The 27854-nt window shown below is 39.6% G+C and overlaps 1 protein-coding gene across 4 annotated transcripts; it reads right to left on the reverse strand.

The window, feature by feature from the left end:
- Nucleotides 1-4: 4 nt before the first annotated feature.
- Nucleotides 5-27752, reverse strand: LOC108411591 (mitogen-activated protein kinase-binding protein 1-like). 4 transcript variants are annotated; one of them, XM_017683253.2, is made up of 29 exons: nt 27441-27752; nt 24347-24438; nt 23489-23551; nt 22898-22955; nt 20875-21045; nt 19358-19495; nt 17402-17584; nt 16061-16221; nt 15298-15487; nt 14578-14715; nt 14208-14383; nt 13972-14063; nt 12702-12827; nt 11905-11975; nt 11003-11124; nt 10845-10920; nt 10649-10760; nt 10475-10538; nt 10245-10355; nt 9484-9650; nt 9363-9403; nt 8875-9105; nt 6376-6619; nt 5292-5435; nt 5127-5190; nt 4191-4480; nt 2154-2837; nt 1721-1806; nt 5-665 (listed from the first exon to the last, which is right to left on the reverse strand). In XM_017683253.2, exons 1-29 carry the CDS (start codon nt 27543-27545, stop codon nt 447-449), a joined length of 4419 nt encoding a protein of 1472 aa, XP_017538742.1. In that variant the 5' UTR covers nt 27546-27752; the 3' UTR covers nt 5-446. The 4 variants fall into 4 exon arrangements, with proteins under 4 accessions (XP_017538742.1, XP_017538735.1, XP_017538725.1 ...); XM_017683246.2 differs by having other exon boundaries at nt 1721-1809; XM_017683236.2 differs by having other exon boundaries at nt 2007-2837.
- Between the last annotated feature and the right edge of the window lie 102 nt (nt 27753-27854).

The raw sequence follows: 27854 nt of genomic DNA on the forward strand, positions 1-27854 counted from the left end.
AAAGTCTCTAATATTGTAAAACACTAAGGGTAGGTTGCCCAGGCATGGAATTAAGCCTAGTCCTGGACTACATGTAGAATTTCCAATCAAAATGCTTTGCAGTCCAGAACTAGGCTTAATTTCTGTGTAGGAAACAGACCCTTTAAAAAAAAAAGAAAAAAAAGAAGTGGTTCAGGAAAAAGCATGATTAAAAATGATCAAAGAAAAACGTGTGTTTGTTCTTTCTGCTTTAGGCTATCTAAAAGTATTCAGAAGAGCAAAGAAAAAACATTTAAATATTCAAACAACAAAAATTAAGTTATGTGCAGATCCACAATCTATGCAGCTCTGTCTGACTTGTTCATTGCCTCTCTGATACTCTTTCTGGGAGGAAAGGGAGCCTCCAAGTCCAAGCTTAAATACCTTTATGCCTGTGCAATCAGTAGTCCTGTCCGGTAGGTGTGAGGTTAGATTTTGTGGTCGAGTCTCTTCTCCACAGACTGTAGCAGAAGCTGAGAGTACTGCTCCAGCAGGGCCATGGTCCGCTCGCCCCCTTCAGCTGTTCCCACCCCAGGCGCTGGCCTGGGAACGGCCTCAAGCTCAGAGCGCACCAGCAGCAGAGCCTCAGTCAGCACACGCTCCATCTCCTGACGCTCTGTACATGCCTCTCCACTGCAAGAGCTCACCTGTGACCCCATGCACAGAAAACACAAACTTTAAAACTAGGCCCCAATCAATTTTTTTGCCAGTTCTAATTAGAATCCTTTAATATTGAGTATTTGACGATCTTGAGTTGTTTAATATTTGTATACTACAGAAAATAGAGCTACAGGGCACATACTTAAAAGTGCTTTAAATTAGTAAAAATCTAATTTAGGAATAATAGGTCTATGCTATGCCGTCGATTGTGTTAATGAAAAACTGAGCTGAGTTCTTTAAGTATGTGCATAATGGGACACACATCTAGCTTTTAAAAATATCCTTTTTACAGTGTCTTGAACCGTGGCATGCGCAAAAACGCTGAGCAGGCCTATTTAACTGCGTCACCCAATATCATATTCTTTACAACTGGGCAAGTGCATGTGTGGTGTATGCCAAAATGCATTTTTTATGCTGAGAGGGCATTATACTGCCATAATTTGACCCCATTTGTCCCATTAGAGGGAGGGGTCACTGCAAAAAATAAAGTTATTCTGACTGATCACACTCATCCCATGATAAACCATTCTACACTGATGGGAGTGGTCTTTCCAAGACACCACCCCTTTCTAAAGGGCATGGTCACTGGTTTGACGGGTATGGAAATGAGGTACATTACATACAATGGTCCTCACAGTCACCAGATCTCAAGCCAGTTGAACATGTGAGATTTTGGGCCAAGGCATTCTACAGCACCACCATCAATGTACAACCAAATCGCTTTTGGAAAAATGGCGCTCCATCTCTTCAGTACAGTTCCAGAGACTTAGAATCTTTGCCAAGGCATACTGAAGCTTTTCTGTCGGCTCACAGTGGGCCTACATCCTACTAAGATACTCTCCCCCCACACCCCACTTAACTTGGTCTTTTTGCCCCCACACTTTAAAAACAGCTCTACAATGCAGAAAATTAAAACGAGGCCAAGAGTGAAAGCACAGTTTGTGCAACAGTCAGTCCAACTCCATTACAGAGATTGAGGGCAGTAACATTTATGTCCTATTTAGAAACAAAGTGGCATTGAATACAGTCTGAAGCATCTCACCATTCTGTAGAGCTGGGTGGCCTTCTTCATGTTGTTGCACAGATCAGCAGCAGCCTGCCTGCAGATATCCAAGTTTATTGAATGCTCTGCTGGAAAAAAGAAAATCAGAAAATCCTTTGAAAATTGGTCATATTGACCGACAGTATGTAGCAATGACCTAGAAAAAGTTATTTAAAGATAGCGATCTAGATCTGGGTCAAAACAGTTGGAACATTGGTATGAGGAATCACTGTATCCTCTGTGGACTTTAGGTACATGGTATAAGCTGCGAGAGCACCAAACTCACCCCTCTGACAGCAATGGTTCATGCATGAATGGACAGAGTGAGGAGAAGTGAAGCAAAAAGGCCAGAGAACAGTGGAACAGTGATGAAGAGGAAGATGAAAGGGCACAGATGCCAGGATGATAGAGGACGAGCGTCGGCGGTGCAAACCTTGATCAGTCTGGTTCTCAGATGTCATGGTGAAGGCTTGGACAGCCAGCAGGGGGCGTTCATGCTGTGGGTTGTGGGAAACTGCCTCAGGGTCCAGACCAGCTTTCAAAGGCACAGAATGAGAGGCAAAGTGATCTTTTGCAAAGCTAGCACCCGTATGGTGGTGTTCAGTTCCAGCAAAAGAGTGTTTATGAATAGCAGCAGTTTCCAAAATGGCTGTAGGAGTGGATCTGCTGGAATGGTCTGAGACAGGGTTATTGCTACGTCCAAAAACACGTGCCTTGCTGCTTTTAGGAGGTGGAGTCTGAGAGCCACCATGGGTTTGATTGCATGGGCCAACAAGGGAAGCAGAAGGTGATGGCAGAAGAGGTGAATAAGGAGTGGTAGGTGAGGTTGAAGGCCCTGAGCATGGCAAAGTATCACCACTGGGTATGCCTAGGTGGAGGCCATCTCCGATGGATGCAGTACGGCTGACCTTGGCTATGAAACTGGTGGTGGGGTTCATGTATGAGCGAGCTTTGAGATGACGGCTGGCGTTGGGACTCTCCCAGGGCTGAGGAGAGGAGGACCCTGTGGAGGATGGGTGATGCAGATGCACTCTGGAATCATTTCTCTCAATGGTGAGCTGAGGCAAGGGCGGCCGAGACTCACGCTTCAAACGGGATGGTGTCATGGACTTTCGATCTTCAAAAGAAAACCAGAAAAAGTTATAAGCACTCTGCAACATGAGCTAAAAGCATGCTAAACTAGAAGAAGAAGAATGTCCATGAGCACACCAAGTTAACTTGACAAAAGGTGTTGTATGAAATCCCAGGCGGTTGTTAATCTGTTGTCCTGCTAGCTCAGGTAGTTGTTAAGATGTCGCTAGGCCATTACTATGAAATTCCAAGTGGCTGCTAAGGTGTTGGAAAACTGTTGCTACAGTATCCCAGGTGGTTGCTAAAGTGTTGCTAGGCCATGTACAAAATTACTTATTTAGTCTATGTTCAATTACAAGCATTCCTGTTCAGTGCCAAGTGTGGAAGTGAGCCATATCTGTCATTAGTTTGAATACCCCTTTGCCCTGAAAGGACCTGCATGCATCCTTTCTCTGAAATCACTATTTCAGTCCAAGTAGGCCTAAGCGCTGAAACACACAAGACAACGAAGAACTAGCAGCAACTAAAAACTGCTGACTGCCTTCGTCTCATCTCCTGTGAAAATGTGCACTTGCGCAAAATGCCCACAACAAGACCACAACTGACAAACAATCGAGCATGGGCATGCTAAAAACTGTAAAAGGGACAAATGTACAGGGCATGTACTCTGTAAAACTCAAACTGCAACATACAAAGTAAGAATATATTATCTTAATATCACACAGGCTTCAAATGTCTGTTTAAAGTTAAAACTAGCTTGGCACAAGGTGGCTACTTAAAAGTAATGTTGGTACAATAAACAGTGAAATAAAATGTGCAATTGATACATGTTCATAATTTATGACAAAGTGAAAAAGCCCATGAATTGAATGACCAGCTCATTAACCGTGTTAGACTTTATTTGGATCTCTGTGTTTGTCCAAAATATAAAAAATATTTTTCCTGTTGGGAATATGACATGCAAATACTGCTTTATAAATATCTGGATACTTGAAGAGCAAAAATAGTTAAACTGCCTATCCCTAGTGATAAAACACAGCAATTTGTACTGGTGTTGAAAAATTAAGTTATTCTCTGTGTGTGCCCTATTGTGAGTGCCGTTGCCTTGCTTTGCTCTCATTTGCGTCTGTCTTTGTGCACGGATTTTCAGCTTTCTAATAGCAGAAATCAATTCAACATGCTCAACTGGCCAGAACAGCACAATGAACAGACTACAGCCAACAGCTCCGTGCACACTGTACAAACTACAGCCAAAAGTCAGCTATCATCACTCACCATGGCCTAAAGGATTCTGACGCTGACAGTCAGCTTGGTGTGTCAGGGCCCCAATATGTGCATATTCATGTGCCAACATGGCCTTAATTAAGTGATTTTAGGCATAAGCATCAGTGAAACTTACTCTCTGCTGTTAGATTTTGTGCCGACACAGACTTCAGAAGCACTGCTGATTTCTTGCCCTTCGGACTGGCCACTCTGCCAGGATGAACCTCAGCAGCCTTCCTCCTCTGTGGCATGGAGCACAGTTGTGGACACTGCTCTAGAGGGTTAGTCACCGCTTTTTCCTCCAAACTTGTTCCCTGATCCATCCCCTCATGCAGGGGGCGTACTGTGGACACCAGGGGCTTAACTTCGGCACTGGGACCTCTGTCAACTTTCCTGCTAGTTTTGGAGAGGAACAGGGAGGACGTTCTAGAAAAAAGAAAAAAAACCCACAACAACATTGCACATGGAATTAGAATTCAACTGATAAACAGATTGCTTGACCTACACTCTTCTTGGCATCTCCGATAGGGGCATCACTGAGATTCAAACTCTCAAATCATTCTCCTATACAATTCAACAGACCTTGTGCCACTGGCGAACACAATGAGAGCCATGCTGAACTGGCAACACAAAACGTCATCATGGTGTAAATAACAAATATGTCAAATGTATACAAGCCCAACATTTAACATGAGAATAATATATATAATAAAAAGTCTAGAAAGAAAACTGATGGGAAAAAAAAAAATTTAAACCACAAAGAATTATGGGTAGCTCCATACCCCATGTACATTATTTAAGTTGAGTTTCAGCACTTAACTGAAACTTGGAGTATAAAATTAAAATCAGCCCTATCGGAACTTATAACCCTCTAAAAATTCATCATCCACACAATTTTCAGAATGGATGAGAATATTCTAGAATAGCCAAGTGTTTTAAGTATGCATAAGTAAATAAAAGACATTATCATCATCATCATCATCATCATCATCATCATCATCATCATCATCAGGTTATATTATATATTAATATAATATATATATATAATATAATATAATATAATATATTATACCTGCTTGTGGAGCCTTGGGCGAAGAAGCGAGCTGAAATGCTGCCTTGCGGTCTGGGCTTGTTCTCTGTTTGAGAGCACAATTCAGCAAAATAGATCAATATTAAAAATACAAAGAATTTACTGCTGCATCATAAAATCCAACATGTAGACCGAAAGGGTCACTACCCATGTTGACAGCGTCAGCAAGCGTCTCAAAATGCTCCTTGAGGAAGCTCTCTCGTACAGGGCTCTCTGGCTTGTGAAACTTTTGTATGGTCTCCACCTTCCGAATATAATGCTCTTCATCAGTGCTGACAGTATCTGGGTCATCTGAGATCAACAAAGAGAGAAAGACATTTGATAGAGAGAAACAGAAGCCAAAAGTTGGACTGGTGCACCAAATACACTGAGGAAGTGAAATATGATCAATTTTAAAATGATCACAAATGTGGATTAAACTAATTCTTCCCGGCCATCAGATTTTAAGTAAAGAGCCATGAGGCTGCCAAAACATTTGTTTTAAACTACTTATTTCAGCTGCAAGCATGCAAAGCTACCAGTAAAAGATCACATAACATTAGAATACACACAAAAACAAAAGACAGTAAAACATTATTTTTGTTCTTTTTTTGTTCTTTTAAAAAGCTATTAAAATGTCAGGGTGAGGGGAAAAAAAACCTTTAAGAAGAACATGGGTTTGGTTCTCAACTTGTGTGTGCTCTGAAAAATTATTTAGATCCCATCAGCAGCGTGCCCGATTTGATTCAATGAAGGATTGATTAGATACACCAGGTGTTGAGTGGTAACTAAGTAGTGGCTGCATTGCCAAGAGGTTTGGAAATGGTTATGCCAACACACTGATGCACTTTATATCTAAAGTTACTATTCTTCTGTTAAATAAAGACTTATTGCAGATAAATGGATTTATATATAGATTTATCTGTGTATTTTGTGAAAGTAAACGTCCACAGGTTTTATAGTTCTGTATTGTAGCATACCATTGTCATCATATAAACACATAACCCTTTGTTTTTTTTCTGTTTGCACAACTTGAAAAAGCAACCCCCTTTACATTGCAGTCCATTTAATGATGAATGGGCCAACAGAAATGGACCAAAAAAAAAGGATATAGTCGTGTTTTATTTCTTTTCCTACAAACTTAACACTGAAAAGTCATGGTACGACTTCAGTGTGCTCAAGCCACAGGTATAAATTTACATATTTTCCTCAGTCACTACTATACGCGTTTTATTTACAGTGTGGATCTGACCTCCATGGTCCTGCTCTGGGCTGGATCCTCCACTGCCATAGCCCATGGAGCTGCCGCTGTCTGGGCTGTGGCTGTCCGGGCACTGGGCCTCCTCATCCTGCACCTGGTAGGCTCCAGACAGGCTATCCGTGCTGGGGCACAGCTCCGGGTACAGCACTACACCCTCGGGTTCAGGAGATGAGGCAGGAGCCAGCCAGGCAGAATGAGGACGAGCACGTCGCTTCTTACCCCGTTGCTGCTGATGCTGGATTAATGTGAGAGTAAATGACAAGACATTAGCACAAAAACAGTCTTTAGGAATTGCTTCAGGAAGTTTCTTTGCCTCAGTCACCACAGAACTCATAAGTGCACTATAGTGACTGTTGCATACTGGTGCTTTCAGTGTGCATTATTGTGAGGTTTGCACATTTAGTCATTATTATGCTATACTTCTGCATCTCTCGTCATTCTTAGTAACAATGTCTTCTGTAACAAACAGGGACGTGAAGAAGTGTTTGAAAAGTGGTGATGAAATTTTGAGGAAAATGTGTGTTCCATTGGTGTCATACTAAACACTTTATTTATTTGAATTGTCTGGATAATTTGCATGAATTAAAATGAGTGTGTTATAATGTGGCAAGAGAGACGACAGCTCTACACACACACACAGCTGACGCAGCAACCACTGATGCACTTCCTCCTCACTCTACTCTCTCTCCTTCTGGACATGCTTTATGCAAATGAGATGAGTGACAACCAATCAGACTGTTGACACATAGTTGAGCCACAGGTTTATGATTGAACATTTAAACAAACACCAAGCATGACAAAGTTTCCAAAATTTGTGCATCAGTTCTAAAAACAACATTAGGCCACTTTGAGACACAGAATTGGCCGACAACTGCATATGTTCTGGATTCTGGACTGAACCTACTTGCGTTTCTGTAATGTCATCAAAGCAGCTGACAGCTGGTGAGGGAAATGACTTGCTTTCCTGTAAAATGCACCATTGATTTAAACAGTCTTGTTCTTGTTCAAATTCTACACATTTTCATTATTTTATGTAGCCATGTAATATTAACTCCTTAATACCACAGTCAGTAACTGAATACCATTACTACCATGTTTTCATTGAATAACAAAAATGGATGTAGTTTATATTCATTTGACTAAGTGATAATTCAGAATAAGTTTTAGAAAAAGAGAACACACAGAATAAGAAAATACTTGAAGACCATAATCTAATAATATTGTTTTAAATAATATATAGCCTAATGTTACATTTTACAAGATAAATTATAAAATGTAATATTGTGTATTAGTATATATAATGTAGAATTCATAATACTGGACATACAATTACAATTAGACACAAACATTTTGTTTATTGCTTTTAACAAAAAAAATAAAAATCTTAATCTGGTCTGATCTCGACAACTTATGGTCTTGACTCTGACTCGCAGCATACTGGTCTCTGTCCTGACTCGGACTCTGCTTTAGCAATCTTGACTACAATACTAACACACACAGGTCTTTGCGATGCTAAAGTTATTCTTTTATTAGTTTGAGCAGTTAAACAGTCTGTAAAAATGTTTCTGAAATCTGAGAATGCTGCAAGCCCCTCAGGGCACCCACGTCAAGTCCTACCCTCGTCTTAATTTACCCATGTTGTCCTGCCCCACACCTGTACTGAACACACATAAACCTGAAGTTCTCACTAATAAATAATTCAGTATAAAAAAGGTACTCTAAATATACCTAAAAAAGCTCTGTACATTTTGATAGACTGTATGTGCATATATGCTGTATAAACAGGTCATTAAAGAAATAAAGTGAACAGCTTTTATACTTCAAAAGCAGTAACTATGGATGTCACAATTGGAAACTACTGGCCCAGACTTAAAACTAGTTATTTTAATTGAACCACAGTGTGATATTTCAGGATAGGTTATTCCTTAGTTATGGACACAAATTGCGATTATTTTAAATCAATAATTATCCATCACTGGCTGGCAATTTTAATTAACAAGCTTTAAGACACAGCACCATAAAATGATCAATTATTAAACAGAAACCTCTAGATCTAAAAGCCATCTGTCCAAGCTTTGTCCATAACATTTGTCCATATATGCACACACCAACTTATTCTTCAACTTGAATAATAAGCCTGCCTGTAATTTATTGGAAATTAAATTTAATGAAAACTTTTTTTTAGCACTGGTCAAACAATTGCTAATTTGTTAGTCAACGGTTAATTGATTATTCAATTAGATCCCTAATCAGATGATTCATTCTTTGTTGTCCCTCCAAAATCTGATTCAGCATTTTCTGCCAATAGCAAACCTGGCATACACCAGTTATGCCATCATGATTTTTTTTCCTGACTTTCTTACATGAATCATCAGCAGGTTAATGCTCAGTAACTACACCTTAAAGAAAGGGAAGACAAAAAAAAAAAAAAAATCTGAATTTGTGCACAGCCCAGCTTGGTAGACCAGCAGTGCAATGTAGCACACTCACCGTGTCCTCCTGTAGGCTGGTGGTGCTGCTGCCGCCGGCTGGCAGGCTGCAGAGCTGACTGATGGAGCTGCTTTTTGGGGAGCTGGGTGTGGAGAGGGAGTCAAGCTGGCGCAGCTCCAGCATGGACTTCACCATCAGCTCTCCCATCCTGCAGGACCAGCGCCTCCGTGGCCGTGGTGCCTCAGGCAAAGAGGGTTCAGGTGCATAGGAATCTGAAGATGACTCCTGGAACTGGATTACACCAAATAACAGCAAGAAAGGTCAAATAAACTTAACTTTTATGTTGTAATTGAGCATGCATTCAGTCCTGACTCTGTTCTACTAAAATCAATGAATTTACACCAAGTCTGCTTAGTTCTAGTTAAGAGCAGATTTCAAAATATTTTCAAAATATAAAAAATTTCACAAATAAAAAAGTATTCTAATGGAGATTTCAAAAACAAACATTTCATTGATTCGTACAAGCACAAGTGCAAAATGTTTCTGACCTTAACAGAGGAGTCCCAATCATTCCCCTCATCAGAAGCACCTGAAATAGAGTAAATCATCACTAATGCATTTAATCCCAATTTAGGTCCTTGTTATATCTGAAGACAGCAAGCATGTTACCTTGATCCTCTTCTAATAACATATGATTGTTGATTTCATGATCATCTGAAGACTGGTTGTCCTCAAATCTTTCATCTTCATCATCTTCTTGGTCTTCTTCACTTCCAGAGGAGCTGGTCAGTATAGACGGAGCACTGTGCATCTCCAGACTGCTTGTAGAAGCGCGTCTTTGGAAACACCAAATTCATGAGCCACAACTTTGTTATTTAGCTTATTAACCCTCATAAAGTTGGAGTTATGTCCAGTAATGATTAAAGCATAGTAATTTTATATTGCATCTTCAGTCATATCATGAAAATAGAGAAACAGTATTGCAAGTGTGGATTCTTTTACTCAATACTACATGCAAGTAAAATATTTTTTGCAAAATTCCATTTAATGCAGTATTATTGCTGTGAGTACATTTAATATAAGCTGATAATCATAAATATACATTGTGGATTTTAATTCTATATAGTGATTTTTTCCTGAAATCGATAAAACTGGGTTGTCAATATCAGCTGAACTTACACAGCTACCAAAACACAGTACATATTGTTGATATAAAATTTAAATTGAATATGAATGTAATTATCATGTTTATCATTATCTTGACAGCCTACAGCTGCATAATTGTAGTGGTATCCACGTCAATGTCAGAAAGTGCTTATTCCTCACCATGTAGCGAGTAATAGTAATAATTCTGTGCAGAATTATAGTAATAACCTGACTAATCATTTCAGTAATCATTTTTAATTCCTCTAAAGGGGTTTTTGATGTACCTGTACACAGAGTTTGTGAAAGTTGGGCCACTCTGACAGTGTTTGAGCTGTTCCAGACGCTCCCTCATGTTTATGGTCAGTTCAGGTGCAAGACGCCACACAAAGATACAACTGCAACGTACATAGCAAGTGAGGTCGGGACACACATGAAGCAGCAGATCACAGCAGTTAAATACACTGTAAAGAAAAAACAAAAACTAACAAAACACAACACAAACCCACAGTCTCACCTGTCTCCTGAGATGGAGATCAGATGCCTGCAGTCACTGGTAAACTTAATACCTGTGATGATTTCTACAAAGAGACATTGGGGAAAACACATTACTCATACTTCCCTTTCAACATACTGACCTAGAATGATGACAGCCTAAGCAACACCAGCACAACATAAGTAAAGTCTTTACCTGAATGCCCGAACATGGCAGCCAGACACTCTCCAGTCTGGAAGTCAAACAGGCTGAGGTTCTTATCCGAGCAGCTGGTGGCCACATACAGACCAGATGGGTCCATTTGGACCTGTACAAAAAGATCCATCCAGAAAAATCAGTGGATATACATCCAGTATGAAGTGTAACTTGATTACTAAAGCTAGCAGCCTACCCTGAGAAGACTGCCATCTTCAGCCTGAGAGCCTTTGAAGGTTTTTTTTTGTTTCCCACTGCCTATGTTGAACACTCTGTCAGAGGAGAGAAATCACTATTATTAACAGAAAAGATGTTTTATATGAAAGGGTATATAAATGAAGCATGCACACACACCTGATGCTGCGGTCTTGACAGCCTACAGCTGCGTACTTGCAAGTGGGATCCACATCCATATCATAAAGAGTGCTCTTTCTCACCACATGGTGGGTGCGTTTAAATTTGACTCCTCGGAAAGTCTTGATATTTGGGAAAACAGGTGATTAACAATCAATTCACAATTATAGAAGGGAACAGAAGAGGAACTGCATTTGAAATAAACTTACTCTGTGTTTTAATAGAAAAACCCACCTTGTACTTCCACTCAGTAACCTCTTTATGAAGTTTACCTATCTAATAGGGCCAGTGTGTGGATGTACAATCAAAGACTACATTCCACCTGTTTTCAGGCAGAGTTTGCTAGCCACCCTCTTCACCTTTAACCTCTGGTCAGTTTCTGACCAAAGGACCAAAACTGGTCAGATGTGTGTGGTGGACCATTTTCAACACAGCAAGCGACACTGACATGAGTTGGGTTTGTAGCACTTGTATGAGTACACACATCAGTGTCTGTTTATCTTGAGTAGTCAACCACCCAAACATATCCAAGATCAATTAAGTGATCATAACTGGCTACTGATGAAAGGCTAAAAAGATCACTAATGCAAACTATGCATTTCAGTAGATGGACTGATGTCTTTAACTGGACAACAGCAAAAGAGACCTACAAGGTTGTAGTTTCTAATAAAGTGGGCAGTGAATATACTTCATCTGACATTCTTTTATACCCCTTAAACAGCCTTTACTTATGATTAGTGTTGATATGTAACAACTGGGAATCACTTCCACTCAAGGTTTCAACCTGAAAAGACATCTGAACCTGTAACTGAACCTGTTGAAACTAGCAAGGAGTAATTGATCATCCAACAGTCCCCAGAACAGCCAGTCTTCAGAATGCAAATAAAACCGAGCTGACTCACTCTGTGGGCAGTGCGGAAGTACAAACTCTTATCAGCTCCGCAGCTGATCATCCTCACTTTCCCCTCATTGGCTGTAGGGTTCAGTCACCATGCAGAGCAAAGAGAGGGCACAACCAGCTCATTAGCAGATCATGTGATGACTAACGTTTCAGAAGAATTCCAATCCACAGCAAAATAATGCACCTTAATGTCACATTGTCAAAGAGAGCACAAAACGGGTAAACATAGCAGTAGGTTTAGCAATTGGCCTAATAGAAGTGTACTGGTATAAACTGCACATTTACACATGTACTGTATCTTTCACAGACAAGCACCTATATACAATAATAAAATACTTAACACCCGTGACGTATTGAACTGATTCGTACGCAATGAAATGCCATCACCACTTTAGTCAGATGTTGCAGTTTCACAAGTTTTTAGATACATAGAGCAGCTTGGGTTTCACAAGGTCTTGCTATGCTGTGATATTGTTATTCTATGTTTTATTGTAATTTCACACAAATAGTGTGTCATTGGTCTAAGCAGCTCAAAGTAATGGTTACATTACTGTGAGCTGCTGTCCTTTCATACTCAATGCATGAATGTACAACCATCAACACATTACTGCCATTAAATATGACCATATATACACACTACATCTATGCACATTTATTCTTACACATGCAGTGTTTATTTCCCCTCACATCAATATAGTGATAAAGTTGTAAACTGTGATTAGAAGTTAGGTAGTTATCTTGATTTAAAAAAGTTAATATCAGCACATGTCTAATCAAGTATGAAATGACATGTCTCACCAGTGAAACGGACAGCTGTGATGGAAGAGGAGTGCTCATCCAGGGTCTGCAGAAGCCTGTAATCTTCTTCAACATCCAGCACATGAATCAGCCGATCTCGACCTGCTGTTGCAAGCAGCTTCATTCCTGATGGAACACACAAGCACCTGGTTTGCTGGTTATCCTAAAGACACTGTATACAAAATTCTCAGAAAACACTGCACCATGCTGAGCTCACACACAGCTTTATTTTCACACAATATCAGGACACCAGGTCACACATATGGCCTGTTCACACAAAGTTATTCAGAACATTTTGATGCGAAATGGTTTACTGTGGATAGACTTCACCACTCAGATTTTCTTTGTATTGGTCGTGGTGATAACCTGGTCTGTCTGTCTGTCTAGCTCAGGTTATCACCACACACACACACACACGAGAAAGTCTTAGGCACCCAAGACACATTTTCAAAATCTGTTTATTTGTGTAGTATGTGTTTATTTGCTGAGATGTGTTAATATTTGAATAAACAATTTATAGAATATTAATGAGATGTATAATAAATAGTGATTTTATGAATGTTAGTGTACTTAACCATTTTCAAACCTCCCCTCGAGGAAGTCTTTTATTACATGTAGTTAAAAGAACTCCTGGTTTGACCAATCAGTGCTTCATTAAATTGCTCATGATGTAATTGATGATATTAACAAGTCTCTGTGGTGGCTGTGAAGGTGTCAAGGAAAAATATGGACGCAAGACATTCTTGTTACTTTATTGTTTTTATGTTTATTTGAATGATGAATATGACTTTATTCTAATGTACATTGTGATAAACTCACTGCTGAGGTAAATTGTTTAAAAATATGCTTAGATGCCTAAAACTTTCACAAAGTACTGTGTGTGTGTAATATACATTATATACATAAAAGTATTATAATATTATATTTATTATTCCCCGCGATGGACTGGCAACCTGGCTCCAGCACCCCCCTGCGACCCTGAGGGAGAAGCGGCTTAGAAAAATGTATGTCTATCATATTAGATATACATCACACACACACACACACACACACACACACACACACAGACACACACTCACTCTTTCTAAGCCACTTCTCCCTCAGCCTTTTAGTTAAAAAGGTTAACCTGTACCTTCTGAAAAGCACTTTCTAAAATTCTGCAGGTTAGTCCTGTTTTGACCTGACTTTGTAGGAAAGAGACAGAACAAAAAGGATTAACCTAGAGAGCTTTGTCCTAAATATACCAAAGCAAAAGCACACATGCACTCACCAGTCTCAGGTTTTGAGTACTCCAGGCACAGGATCTCTGAGTCATGGGCCTCTACTTTAAGAATCTCCTCCATATTGCTGAGATCATGAATTCTTCAAGACACAAAATGTGAGCTTTAATGAGAATATGGCAGAAGTAGACTAAAGAATGATCAAATAAAACTCAATTCAATAAACAACAATGACTCCTTCTAAAGATTTGTTGTACAGTGTCCAAATGGTCAATGTGGGCACTACCTCAGTGTTCCAGTCCGGTCTCCAGAGGCCAGGTGTTTGCCATCCGCACTCACACAGATGGTTTTGATGCCCATCCGACTCTCTGCAGTCTGACCCTCAGACTTCTCTGCACCGTTAATTGCAGTATCCAGCAAGGCTGCTGTATTATTGTCTATATAAATGACCTTCCGAAGATCCTATAAAGTGTTTGAGAATTGAACATGAGAATTGTCATTATAGATCCAGTCCCACTTTCCCCAAGATCACTAAAAAAAAAATGACACATGGCACCAAGAATCATTGGCTCAGAGCTATAGCACCATCTTCTGGACAGACTGAACACATACTGGAACAAGAACAACAAGCATCACTAAGCAAACAGTAGACTCACACTGCTAAGAACATTGCCATTGGTTGGGATTTGCACCTCCGTGCTCCACATGCGAACTGTGTTGTCTGCAGAGCAGCTGAAGAATAATCCTGAAGAATCAAGCCCAGTTGGTGGTCCGTCTTTAGATTTAGGGTATATCTGGAGAATAGTGTTGCCATATATCACACATTATACAAATACAAGATGACAACCTATGCTCTACTATAGAAAAACAAAATAACAACAGATTCTCTACTAGCTACCAAACTGCAAAGTAATGCTCGTAGGTGAAGTGTAACAGTTCAAAGCCAGAGGTAAACCTTCTCTGAAGCACGCCTGCCAAAACGTGTGGACACCTAGCTTTTCAGATTGATGTTAAACAAGTATGTTTTTGTCTCTGTTTGCTTAATATGTTAAAATGGTAAGCTGTTTAGAAGTGCTACATTGGCATATACCTCATTCAGTTTATCCCCTTCTTATGATGTCAACACTCACCTGCACTCAAAACCTTTCAGGTGTGTAAACATTTCAGCCAAAATAATTTAAATATATTAAAGTTAACATGAAAAACCTGCTTTTGATACCAAGTTACAAATTAACTATAAGTAAATGAAAAAAATGTAACATAATTAAACATTCCTGAAAAAAAAAAAAACCCACATAACATCCAAAAGAGAGATGTTTCCAAACTGTTGACAGGCAGTGCAGCTAGTCATTCTCTTCTTTAGCTTTAGCATTTACCTGCAAGTCCCACACACATGCGGAGTGGTAGAGGGCAGAGTGCAACTTGCCCACTCTCTGCAAGTCTCGCACATCCCACACATACAGGCTGTGATCATTATACACGCAAGACAGCCAGAGGTTAACAGGGTCATATGTCACTGCCACAGAGTCTGGGTAGCGCTCATCTGGCTTGTTGGAGAGAAGGTGACTGAAAAATAAGGAGGAAGAGAGAGACTTCACTGGGACTTGATTGTAATACTTGAAACAAGTAAAAAAACTACTCATATAGTCTAGCGGAGATTAAGGTTGCAGTGAAAACCCAGTTCAGAGGCCCTGACCTGAAAATGTAACACAGTTACGCAACCACATTTAGTATTAATGATTCAACTGAATACAGATCCTAAACACAATCTGGGGTTTGAATTATAAAACAAAGGCTTTAAAAAAAGAACAGATTAACGAACTGATGCTGGCATAAGACATTTCTCATTCATTCTTTCATAAATCCACTTAGCACAGACAGCGAAACAACCTCTAAACTTTGTTCCATGAAGATCAAAATGAAGGAAAGGCAATATGTGTTTTCTACAATAAAACAAAGGTTGATGGAGGTTAGTTTAAAGAATGATTTCCCCCCTACAACAGCAACAAAAAACCCCCAAAAAACAAAAGCATAAAGATTGTTTTTGTTACGCATGTTCAAAGAACTGAGAAAACAGTGGAAATTTTAACCATATCAATCTACTGGACATCTGTAAGATGAGGCTCTGGATGGACCCACCTGGCCTGAGTGACTGCAGCCACATCTGTGCCCAGGTGATGTGGACGTGGCAGGGTGCAGATAAAGTGCAGGTCAACAGGGCTAAAGACCCGCACTGTCCCATCAGCACATGCACAGAATATCAGTTCCTCAGTCAGAGACAGGGCACATGCTGTACTCGTCTATGGGGTCACAGATTCAAAGGAGGAGGGGGGGGGGGGGGGGGATTATTAATTTATATTTTATATAATTTTTTTTATATAACATTTTGTTTATACACACACACACACACACACACACACACACACACACACACACACACACACACACACACATACATACATACATACAGCAGAAAAAAAAGTTGAAGGAAGATTTCCTGGATAACATCAAAAACATAACCTCACTAATAGAGCAGATTTTCTAAAAGAAACTTTATCAACAGTCGACTGACATGATGACACATAACTACAGTCCAATTAGTGAGAAATTCAAGAAAAATAATTATTTATCAAAACATGTTAGGTTCCATGCAGAGTGCACCCGGAAATGAGTGTGATGATGTAAAACTCTGTAAAATTCACATCCTGCTGATTTGGGAGTTATTTACAGCAATCAAAGTTGTGACCTTTCCACAACAGCACAGCACATACACTCACTGTCCTTTTCATCAGCTCTACTTATCATACAAGAAATCTTTGTTGTTTTACAATTACAGATTGTAGTGCATCTGTTTCTCTGTATACTTTGCTAGCCCCCTTGACCCTGTTCTTCAGTGGCCAGGACCCACACAGGACCACTACAGAGCGGGTATAATTTGGGTGGTAGATCATTCTCAGCACTGCACTGACATGGTCGTGGTGTATTAGTGTGCGCTGCACTGGCATGAGTGGATCAGACACAGTGGTGCTCACTGTCCACTCTATTACACTCTATAGTGCACACACACACAAAAAAAAACAGAGTGGTTTTGGTCTTGACCTAACTTAGCACTAAAGAAGGAAACAAGCTTAAGGAGCTTGTCACCTGGACACCACAATCCTAAACATTTGGTCTAACCCTGATCTCACTGCAGTCTCTAAATATGCAAAGTAGAATCAGCACAGTAACTGTGCCAAGTAGAACGAAGAGCAGTTGTCACAAGTACACAGCCTGAGAACAAAGACTCCAGACAAGTAGACCCAACAATCTTGGCCAACCTGACTGCGTTAAGCTGATACTAAATGTAGAAGCAATAGAATCTGAAATAGGCCACTACTCAGTGTTACCTCCCCTGGTACAAAAGGCTGAACTAAGTCACATACCTTACACATGAGTTATTTATCTCTTAAGTGGAAATAGAAAAGGTTCTCTGGGACTCACCCGTAAGTCTACCCATTTATCCAGCATCCTCTTCTCATTGAACTCACAGAGCAGCCCAGAAGAAGTAATGCAGAAGGTGCTCTCAGACTTTTCGCCTTGGCCACAAGCTACATCACAGAAGAAGTTGTTTTGCAGTTCTCCCAAGAGGCCAGAACGGCCGAGCAGAGGAACAGGGGCTGAAAGCTGTAATGAAGTTGAAAAGATAGAGAGAAAAGCTGGCAAGAAGCATAGCGCATTAAGGCAAGGCACTGCCTTGGATATATACATTTACATGTAGCAGACATTCTTCTCATACTGTAGCGTCATCGCATTTGAAAGCACTGCAGCCAGGCAGATATTTCTTAAGAATCACCCTGAAAACTGTTTTGCACCATGAAAGTACCATAAAATAACTGTGTGTTACTTTTCATCTTTTTTTTTTTTTTAAAGAAAACTCTCTTGTTGCCTGTAATATAGCACCATGTAACCAATACTTAGCAAGAGGCTAAAGTGCAGCTGCCAAACCAAGTTTCAAATCAGTTACACAGTGTTACAACAAAGCCTTACAAAGTAAACGAGAGCAGTCCAGATACAAATTAAAAACATTTTTTGTTAAAATATTAACTTATTTTCACATACAACACATTCACATATATTATCGATGGAGTGATTTACATCCAATTACACAAAATGACATTCAAACTACAATGTTAAAGACCAAAACATCTGGAAAAGTTGTAATCCAAACAAATGCAAACATACACTCACCAGCCACTTTATTAGGTACACCTTACTAGTAAAAGGTTGGACCCCCTTTTGCCTTCAGAACTGTCTTAATTCTTCATGGCATACTTTCAACAAGGTGTTGGAAACATTCCTCAGAGATTTTGGTGCATATTGACATGACAGCATCACATCATTGCTGCAGATTTGTCGGCTGCACATCTATGATGCGAATCTCCCATTCCACCACATCCCAAAGGTGCTCTATTGGATTGAGATCCGGTGACTGTGGAGGCCATTGGAGTACAGTGAACTCATGGTCATACTCAAGAAACCAGTTTGAGATGATATGAGCTTTGTGACATGGTGCATTATCCTGCTGGAAGTAGCCATCAGAAGATGGGTATACTTTGGTCATAAAAGGATGGACATAGTCAGCAACAATACAAGGCTGTGGCATTTAAACGATGCTCAAACGGCCTAAGGTGTAACAAGAAGATATCCCCCCACACCATTACACCACCACCATCAGTCTGAACCGTTGATACAACACAGGATGGATCCATGCGTTCGTGTTGTTTACTCCAAATTCTGACCCTACCATCTGAATGTCGCAGCTGAAATCGAGACTCGTCAGACCAGGCAACATCTTTCCAGTCTTCTACTGTCAAATTTTGGTGAGCTTGTGCAAATTGTAGTCTCAGTTTCCTGTTCTTAGCTGACAGGAGTGGCACCCAGTGTGGTCTTCTGCTGCTGTAGCCCATCTTCCTCAAGGTTCGACGTGTTGTGCGTTCAGAGATGGTATTCTGCATTCCTTGGTTGTAACAGGTGGTTATTTGAATTACTGTTGCATTTCTGTCATCTCGAACCGGTCTGCCCATTCTCCTCTGACCTCTAACATCAACAAGACATTTTTTTTTGTCCACACAACTGCCGCTCACTGGATATTTTCTCTTTTTCGGACCATTCTCTGGTTGTGTGGGAAAATCCCAGCAGATCAGCAGTTTCTGAAATACTCAGACCAGCCCGTCTGGCACCAACAACCACGCCACATTCAAAGTCACTTAAATCACCTTTCTTCCCCATTCTGATGCTCAGTTTGCACTTCAGCAAGTTGTCTTGACCACCTCTACATGCCTAAATGCATTGAGTTGCGGCCATGTGATTGGCTGAATAGCCATTTGTGTTAACAAGCAATTGAACAGGTGTACCTAATGAAGTGGCCAGTGAGTGTAGTTTCTCAATAAAGTGTACCTTGTTAGAGTTGCAGGGATCCAGATACCAGAACCTGACATGTCTGTTCCCAGCTGTCACAAAGTAAGAGCTGTCCTCAGAAAATGACACCGCTGTCACTTTACTGGACACTTTGTTAGCAGCCACCAATAAGTTTTTCTGTGAGAGCAATGTAAAAAGACCCTTTTACTCATCTTGGTTAAATTCTTCATCATCATCATGAAATCATCATCATCATTATCATCATCATCATCTCAGCTACCCCAAGTAGATTAGCAGATGTTAAAGGAATACTCAAGGGTTTTTCCAACCTCCATCTGCCATCTGTATCATACCTTCATTTATTATGAATAATAACTTTGATGCACATCCCTCTGCTGATCTGAAAACCCACTGACTTGAAACTCTCAAGTCATCTGTGCTTTACCAGACAAAAGCCTGTGAATACTAAAAGTATTAATCACAACTTCATCCTTCTGGAAAACTACTGTCATCCTGAAAGAACAGATATACAGATTAACAGCTAAATTTACAAATCCCTGTAATTAACAAATTCATGAAAGTGTCCTACAATCTGCATTATGAATAAACGTTAAATATGGATAATTCAGCAACTGTCTTATTATACAAGCATTTGAAGTCAACTATTTTCCATTCATTATAGGAAACAGGGAAGCCTACAGGTGAGACAGATAGAGGTCGGTTTAAAATAAATTCCTTTTAAGGGGAATTCCACCAATTTTTCAAAACAGATTCTGCATAATTCAATCGCTGGGATATAATCAAAGTCATTCAGAGTGGTCTGATGTGAAATAATTACAGACTCGCGGTCATGGGAACAAGGAATCACAATATCTATAACACAGGGCTGTTGTCAGAACAGAACCTTGTATCTCCATTTTTGTTGATTTTCAGTTTGACATAATTTGAAAAGGCATATTGGCCTTTATATTGTTTGTAAATTTCATGAAGCATGTACCAAAATAAATGACCAAAAATGACTTGGAAAAAAGTCTGGTTCCATTGATGTACATTGAAAGTCATGTAGGTTTTTTTTTCCCCTTCTCCTGTAAAGTTAGCATACAATAGATACGAGGTTTTGTTCCGACAGCAGCAATATACAGTTTATTCACTATCCAAAATGAATGGTGAGTCAACACGTGTTGTACATTTTAGCATCAAATATTAATGATGTAACACTTTCTCTGGGTACCAATTCACCTTATGAAGCCCTTCAATATAAACTGATTTTTAAAAGGTATGTTTTATAGTAGTTTGAGTTTTGATGTAAAACAAATGTTTCAAATACCAGGTAGTGAAAGTTAGCTTTTAGAGGCATTAAATGCATCAGAGGTCTCATTACTATCATCACCACTGTGAACAACTGACTTTTTTTCTGAAAACTTGAAGTTTTTTTTCTAGAACAGAGCATTTCACACCACACCAGTCAGAATGATTTACATGCTACCCATTTAATCACGAAGAAATTTTTAAAATTCAATGGAATTTAAGCAGCTAGTCATTAGAGTTCAGTTTACCCTCCAGGCCCACACGTTGACGCTCATGTCATGCTGGTAGCCCACACTGACAATGTATTTGCTGTTGGGGGAGAAGGCCACGCAAGCCACACCATATTTGTGCTCCTGCAGTTCTGCCACCTGGGACCCCTCAGCCACATCCCATATCCGCACTGCAGGCAAGTGGCCACTCTGAGAAGAAACGGAAACATACTCTTACACCATTTACTGCAAGTAAAGGAATCTCAAAAACACTCACGTTTAACAAAAGTCTAATATTGCTCATTCCTGTTGCTTCTGAATAAGCTTTTCGAAATTCCTAACTAGTCTGGCAGCCATGCTACATCAACAAACCTTTTTATGTTTCATAAGCAGCTATTAAGTGAAAATGACTTGAGTGAATGCTTGAGCAAGAAGCTCAGTGTGAATTATAAACAAAATTAGTCAGGCTTGGCAAAAACAAGCATAATCTCTCGCTTAGAAGAGGGAATTTTAATAAGGTATTAGTTATGTAGTATCTGTAGTGCAGAACTGCATCATACGGCCTCACTGATTTCAGAGAACTCACAAAGATGCATTGTTTTTGTATTTTCATTGATCAGTGTTCTTCCACTCAATTCCCACCACAAAGGTTGACAAAGCACACTTCCACCTTCAAGATACATCACCAGAAGAGGTTTTCCTGGCTTTAAACAGGGAATCCCACTCTAGAGACTACTGTAGCACTGCTGTAAGAGATGAGTAGGCATGTTTACAACAGACTCAGCAACTCCGGACCAGCTTGTGATCGTGTGTAGTGCCACTGGTGAATTTCAATTAGTGAACTGGCCCTAAAAGTACTTAAAATCATATTGTCGATTTTAGGGCACCTGATTGTTTAAAAGTTTCAACCACCATTTGAAAGTTAGAATTGACTGTTTCCAGAACAATACAATAACTATATAAACTACAATAACAATACATTTATAAAATGATCTGCAGCAAGTCTGTATCTTAATATAATGCTGATAATTTACTCATATTCTACTTCTTAAAACTTACATTTTTTTATGTGGATTTTTTATGATTTTATGATTTTTAAAAACTACTCTGAAAAAAGAAAACATGAAATATGCTGATAGTCTATGACTTGAACTTTTTTGACTTATACTTTTAAAATAATTCATAGGAAGCAGTAAAAATGAAGATGTGTCCAGAATGATGAACAGAATCATTTAGTAACTTCTTCTTGGTCCCCAACACCTTGAAATTCCTATGTCTTCATAGGCACATGGACATCATTAGAATGACGTCCGTTTCAATACCGTAACAGTGATCAAAGTCAATACCTAATTTTGCAGCGCAAAACAAGATTAGGCTGTTGATAAGATTATCTACCAGACTAAGGCATTCAGGTTCCACTGTCTGTCTGAAGTCTCATCATCTCTGTTATCTACCCTGATACGATCACTCACACAGAGACGTGCTTCAGCTGGAGTGGCATGAATGGAAGGAATTAATCACAAAATGATGGAGCAAACGTAAGCAGTGAGGATGAAACGCTAATGCTAATGCAAGTCAAGCACATCTCAGGCAGCCTAATGGGAATCCTCTCCCATGCGTCAGCTCCAGAATAAACTCTTTGGGACTCTGTCTCTTGATGCCATGGCAACCCCAGCACACAGAGCCACGACTCTGACGGAAGTCTTTAATCGGCTGGTAATGGACGGAGAGGATTACGCTAATGTGCTCCAGAGATCAGCGTGCAGACATGGCCCTCATAGGCTGAACCCTTCTCTACAAACCTAACACAAAAGCTCAAACAAAAAGCTGCCAGGTGGAGCCAAGAGTGGACACTTTGGCACAGTGTCATTATGTACTGTATTTGGAGCATTAGCAATGTACCGGGTTTATAAAGAAGCATGAAGGCCAGAATATCTGTGTTTTACCAAGTGCCAGAAAAATTATGTCATTATCAAAAGATTATCTCACAAAATCTTCAAATCTGGCAAATGTTATGCATCGTCACAACATTACAATGATTCAGATATAAAGATGACATTACCTCTCCTGTGACAAGATATTTGCCATCTGAAGAAAAGGCTAATGTAGTGATCGTTTTCCTGTAGAAAGAGGGGACAGTTAGACATGTTTTCTTATTCAACTTTAACTACAACAACAACGAGACATAAAAAGAAGAAGACATAAGGAAAAAGACAAGAAGAAAAGTGAAGGATAGAAGACACCAGAAGCAAGCGAAAAGGTACAAAGACAGACAGAAAATGAACAAATGAGGAAAGAAGAAGAAAAAAAAAAAAAATCAGAAAGAAAAAGATGAAAGAATAAAGGAAGAAAGAAGAAACACATTTAAGAAGGAAGAACAAAGTCAAAGGATAAATGAAAAGACAAGAGGAAAAAAAAATTTTGAAAGGAGAAAGAATGAAGGATTGAAGAAGAAACAAGAATTACGAAGGAAGATCAAAGGCAGTCAGAAGATAAATGAATAAAGAAGACAGAAGAAAAGAAGAAGGAAGAACAAAGAAGGCATGAAAGAAGAAGCAGCTTTTGTTACGCATTATGTTTCTCAAACTCAAAGTTGCTTCGTTTACAAAACCAATAAAACAGAAACCATCACGATGCTAATGAAGCTCATCACCTGGATGTGTTGATTAGATGCTGCTGTCTGTTCTTCCCGGGGTTCAGTAGCACTACCACACACCTGAAATGACCACACAACAGCACAGAGTTAAAGCAGCTGCAACTCCAGGTGCTTGCATAACAGGCTTAACACTGAACTGAAATCAAAATCCCTTAAAGATTTCCATGGCAAAGAAAATCATGGTCACTTGGTAACATACAAATATATTTATGGCAATATCTCAAAGACCCAGAACCTACATACATGTAGAGGATATGGAGTGGACACTGACCACAGCAGATGAGCCTGTTGGGAGGTGTTTGTATGTTGTGTCTGGCTAAAGGTTAATCCTAACACAGTCATAAACGCACTGGTTTTCAAAACACCAGTACCAAGTACCAATGCTGGAGGAAAAAAAACAACCGCTTAAAAGAATTCTGTTATTCTTAATGACCTGCTTACGCCTCACAAGACCGAGACTGATCTGAAAACAGTTTACACAGCAGTAGTTAGGAAACGACAGACTGTGCTGAGATTCTTGTGCATAGTTCATTAAGCTGGGCTGAGATTAAGGGCTGCACTGTTGTGTCAATACAGCACAAAACACCCTAAGACAGCAAAGCTTTTCAGTTTTAAACCATACCATTTCTTCAGTGCTCTCATTAGGGCTGCAACAAAACAACTGCAGCAAGCCTTCTCAGTAAGGGTTTAGGGTTTAGCCATGCTGAGAAGTAAAGGCCTGCAAAATAACAGGTCACCTTCTGAAATATACTGAATAACATTACTCTTAACGTTCTTATGAAGGCCAACTTGAAATTTTGTTCCGATTGTGATCACATCTCACTGGGTTTCCCAGCTTACTTGAAAGTCACTCACCCAGCTGGATAGGCAACTGTACCCGAGCAAGGATCACATGTTAATCCGCTGCTTCCTGAAGTTGTGATACCAATTACTCTCTCTAGAGTTACCTGTAACACCAGAGACTTTTTTTAAGACCATGCATTAGAACATAAACAGTGAAGGAAAGAAATACATACTTGGGTGGTCAGTCCATTGTTCTGACAACACCAGCAGCTTCTTGCTTTAATATGCCAATATTCATTTTTTATCCAATTCTTTTTCTTATTAAGAGCTTCCTGACAGACTTCTATCCTTTCAAACCCAGAATGTTGAGTTGCCATCTCACAGTGGAAGGATGGACAGAAACACTTGGACTTTTTTTTTTAGACCCAAGTAACAGTGGAGATCATGCATGATTAATAGTAGCCCCTTTTGTCTATATCGTTTAATAATATGGAACTCCAGTGTGGAAAACGACTTTTCATTGACTTTGCCTTCCTTATGCAAGTGGCTTATCTTATATCATAATCTCAGAAATATCTCCTGAAAATCAATAACTTTCTTAATGGTCGTTTGACTAGAAATAAATGAATAGTGGTCTCTGACATTTGCGAAGTACTGTACTGTGGAATGTAAAAGACACTAGAAGACTATTTAACATTCATCAAATCACACCCAATTCATTGATGCCTTTGACCATGCAGTCAAGCTAAAATAAGGGATCTAGCAATTATAGCTATTTGATGAGCTATATGTGCAGGCATTGAGGCACCTTTGTCCTATATACAGGACCTTTAATAATAACCTGAATTTTACCAACCCTCACAAAAACAAGCGACAAAATACAGAAATAAAGTCATGGTTAAAATCTCAGTGGCATTGATTTCCTTTTTGTATTGAGATTGAGGCCCAGAGAACTAAAAATCTTCATTTCTCTCAAAAGGGACAAATTATTACAGGAAAGTAGATACAAAGTTGAGGAACCTAAACTCACTGACGGACAGCTGAGTTTATCATCTGTCAGGAATCAATGATTCTGATCGACTGTTCTGTGAGTGTTCTGCAAAAACTGGTTACCTAATGCTTTAATTGATTTCAAATTGGGCAAAATTACATCAAATGCACTGCTGGACTAGTTTTGAAAGCCACAGACATGGGTAACTTTAACATGTGTATATTTTAGTGTTGCAGTGTTTAACAGTGCTTTAGGATGCCTAGGCAAAAAATACTGAAAACAGGTCCTCAGTCACATGATTATTGTATTATAGAACTGTGTACTGTCCTTCTAAAAACAGACTTCGTAAAATAAAAAAAAAGAAAGACTGGGTCACTTTCATCATTCATAGTCTTGGAACGGTCAAAAGCATGTTCTTTACACAACAACTGTTTGTTAACAGTGAGATTCAATATGCTTATGTGACACTTCAAGAAATGTTTACCGCCCTACCAAAATTCAACACTGAGACACTATAAAGTTAACAAAATTGACAAAACAAAGTGAAAAAAAAAAAAAAAAAAAACTCCCTGGGGAGGTAAAAAGATGTTTAAGGGATCTTTACTATCCAGGTCAATTTTAGCTCTGCTCAGCATACAAACAATACACCCTCAAATGTAAAACATGGTCCTCAAAGACCAACTGTGCATGTTAGGTGATTTTTTGCATTACATTCTTTTCCCAGGAGAATAGAGTACATTTCTAGCTTTTCATAAGTCCAAAAAATGAAAAAGTGTGGAATCAGAATAGAGTGTAGAGTTAATGCAACTTAAAAATATACATAAATGAAAGAGCGAATGTGGCTTAATTACATTTGCTTACTTTGGACAACATATGTGCTCTTCAGGAAGCCACCACAATGACAGCATTTGTGCTCTGAACAGTTTCTTCTAGGAGGTGCTTTGCTTGATTTTGTCTGCTTTGCTTATAGTCTCACTAAATATGCTGGCAGAGCCAACATAGCATGTGAATCCATATGGCTACCAGGTCAGGCAAAATCAAGGAAAGCTTATAGGAAAGAACGTTTCATTAAACTACTGAGACGGAGCTCTGGTTGAGCATTTAGGACATAATAGTGTTGAAAACCACATCCTACATAACTTAAAATGGTTCTTTGAGGGTTATATATAGTACCTGGACAACTCAGAGGCACGTCAGTGTTGTTTGTTTAAACGGTTCCTCTCTTTAACAGAGAGCCAGCTGTTCTAAAATTAGCCTTATTTTTAAAAATGGTTCTAGCATCAAAAAGGGTTGCAATATTGATATAAACCATAAAACCTTTTATTTAAATCTATGTAAAACCATTTTGTAAAGAGAAAAGTACACTGAACTAAAGGACACATTACTAATGGAGATAAAATCAGACGGCCTCTTAGAAACCACTCTGTCTAGCCACCTGGTTACGGTTTTCCAGAGGAAAGAAATGTTGTGAATGAGATCTCCTCTTAATCGAATGTACTTCTCCCAGACACAGTTACGTCCTGTTTGAAATCAGAGTGAGACTTGAACCATTCTCTACTGTGAAATTTGGCTCCCAAGAACCTTCAGATTTTCTCACTTTGATCAAAGTATTGTCACTCATATGGATTACAGAAGATTAACTCTGGTGTCTGATTTATTTCCCCCCAGGCTTAGTTGAATATGTCCAGAAGAGTGCAAGATCTCATCATTTTCTCTACTCTTTCGGTGTAGAAGAGCTCTCTCCTTTCTCATTTATCACCAGAACCTCTTACAAAGCCGATGTTAATCTATTCTTTTCTCCTGAGAGTGGGAGGTTGGGGAAGGAATTCAGAAATCAGTGATCCTTCGTGAACACAATATTGAGATCTGCTTCATTTCTTTGAGCCAATCTGAAGACATTTTTCCTTTAGGTTTAGTGAGGTTTACAGGAGAGGTGAGAGGTTCTGCTTTGATCCTCACAACTACAGTTACAGATGTGGCTCTGCTGCTAAGAGGAAAGTGCCCTGCTGTGTGAAGGCCAGGCTACAGTCCAGCTCATGTAACCATCCTGAAACCTACACACGCATATCCATCTGCTTTCAAAACGAATCCATTTTCACCTGCTCACGTTTCTTATACACAGTAACCCACTTTTCAAACCCATCAGTCACCAGGAGCGTTGGACAGGAACTCTACCTTGCTACTCAGGTTTTCTTTGACGGCACGTCGGTTCCTCTTGAGCTTGATGGACGGCGAGCGAAGCAGATTTCTGATTCTGCTTTTGATAGTCGAGCCCTCCATGGTCACCAATCACAGCACGAAACGGACGTTTTTAAACGCACTCGTACAATACAGCATTAAAGTCCCCGCCGTCAACCTAAAGCATTAACACTCCGAACCAATGTTCTGCCAGTTACACGGGTGCTCTACAAGACTGAATGGCTTTATAGTTCAGTATGAGAAAAGCCCACGGCCGGAAAAGTTGCAGCCTCTACTTCCATCAGCTGATTTACATTGATTCTCTCTGCGCTCTACGTGTTCTAGCGCCTGACGAGGGAAGGGGGCGGGGCGAGGCTCAATCTGATTGGATCAAACTTCACTGTTTTACCG

Source organism: Pygocentrus nattereri, chromosome 4 (assembly GCF_015220715.1).
Source record: "Pygocentrus nattereri isolate fPygNat1 chromosome 4, fPygNat1.pri, whole genome shotgun sequence".
NCBI lineage: Eukaryota > Metazoa > Chordata > Actinopteri > Characiformes > Serrasalmidae > Pygocentrus > Pygocentrus nattereri.

Coding starts and splice junctions, on each gene's coding strand:
- LOC108411591 (XM_017683228.2), bottom strand. CDS start 27,545: ATGGAGGGCTCGACTATCAAAAGCAGAATCAGAAATCTGCTTCGCTCG. Junction 12,828..13,971: donor GTACTCAAAACCTGAGACTG/GTGAGTGCATGT, acceptor GTGTTCCATCAG/GAATGAAGCTGCTTGCAACA. Junction 6,620..8,874: donor CCAGCCTACAGGAGGACACG/GTGAGTGTGCTA, acceptor ACATTAATCCAG/CATCAGCAGCAACGGGGTAA.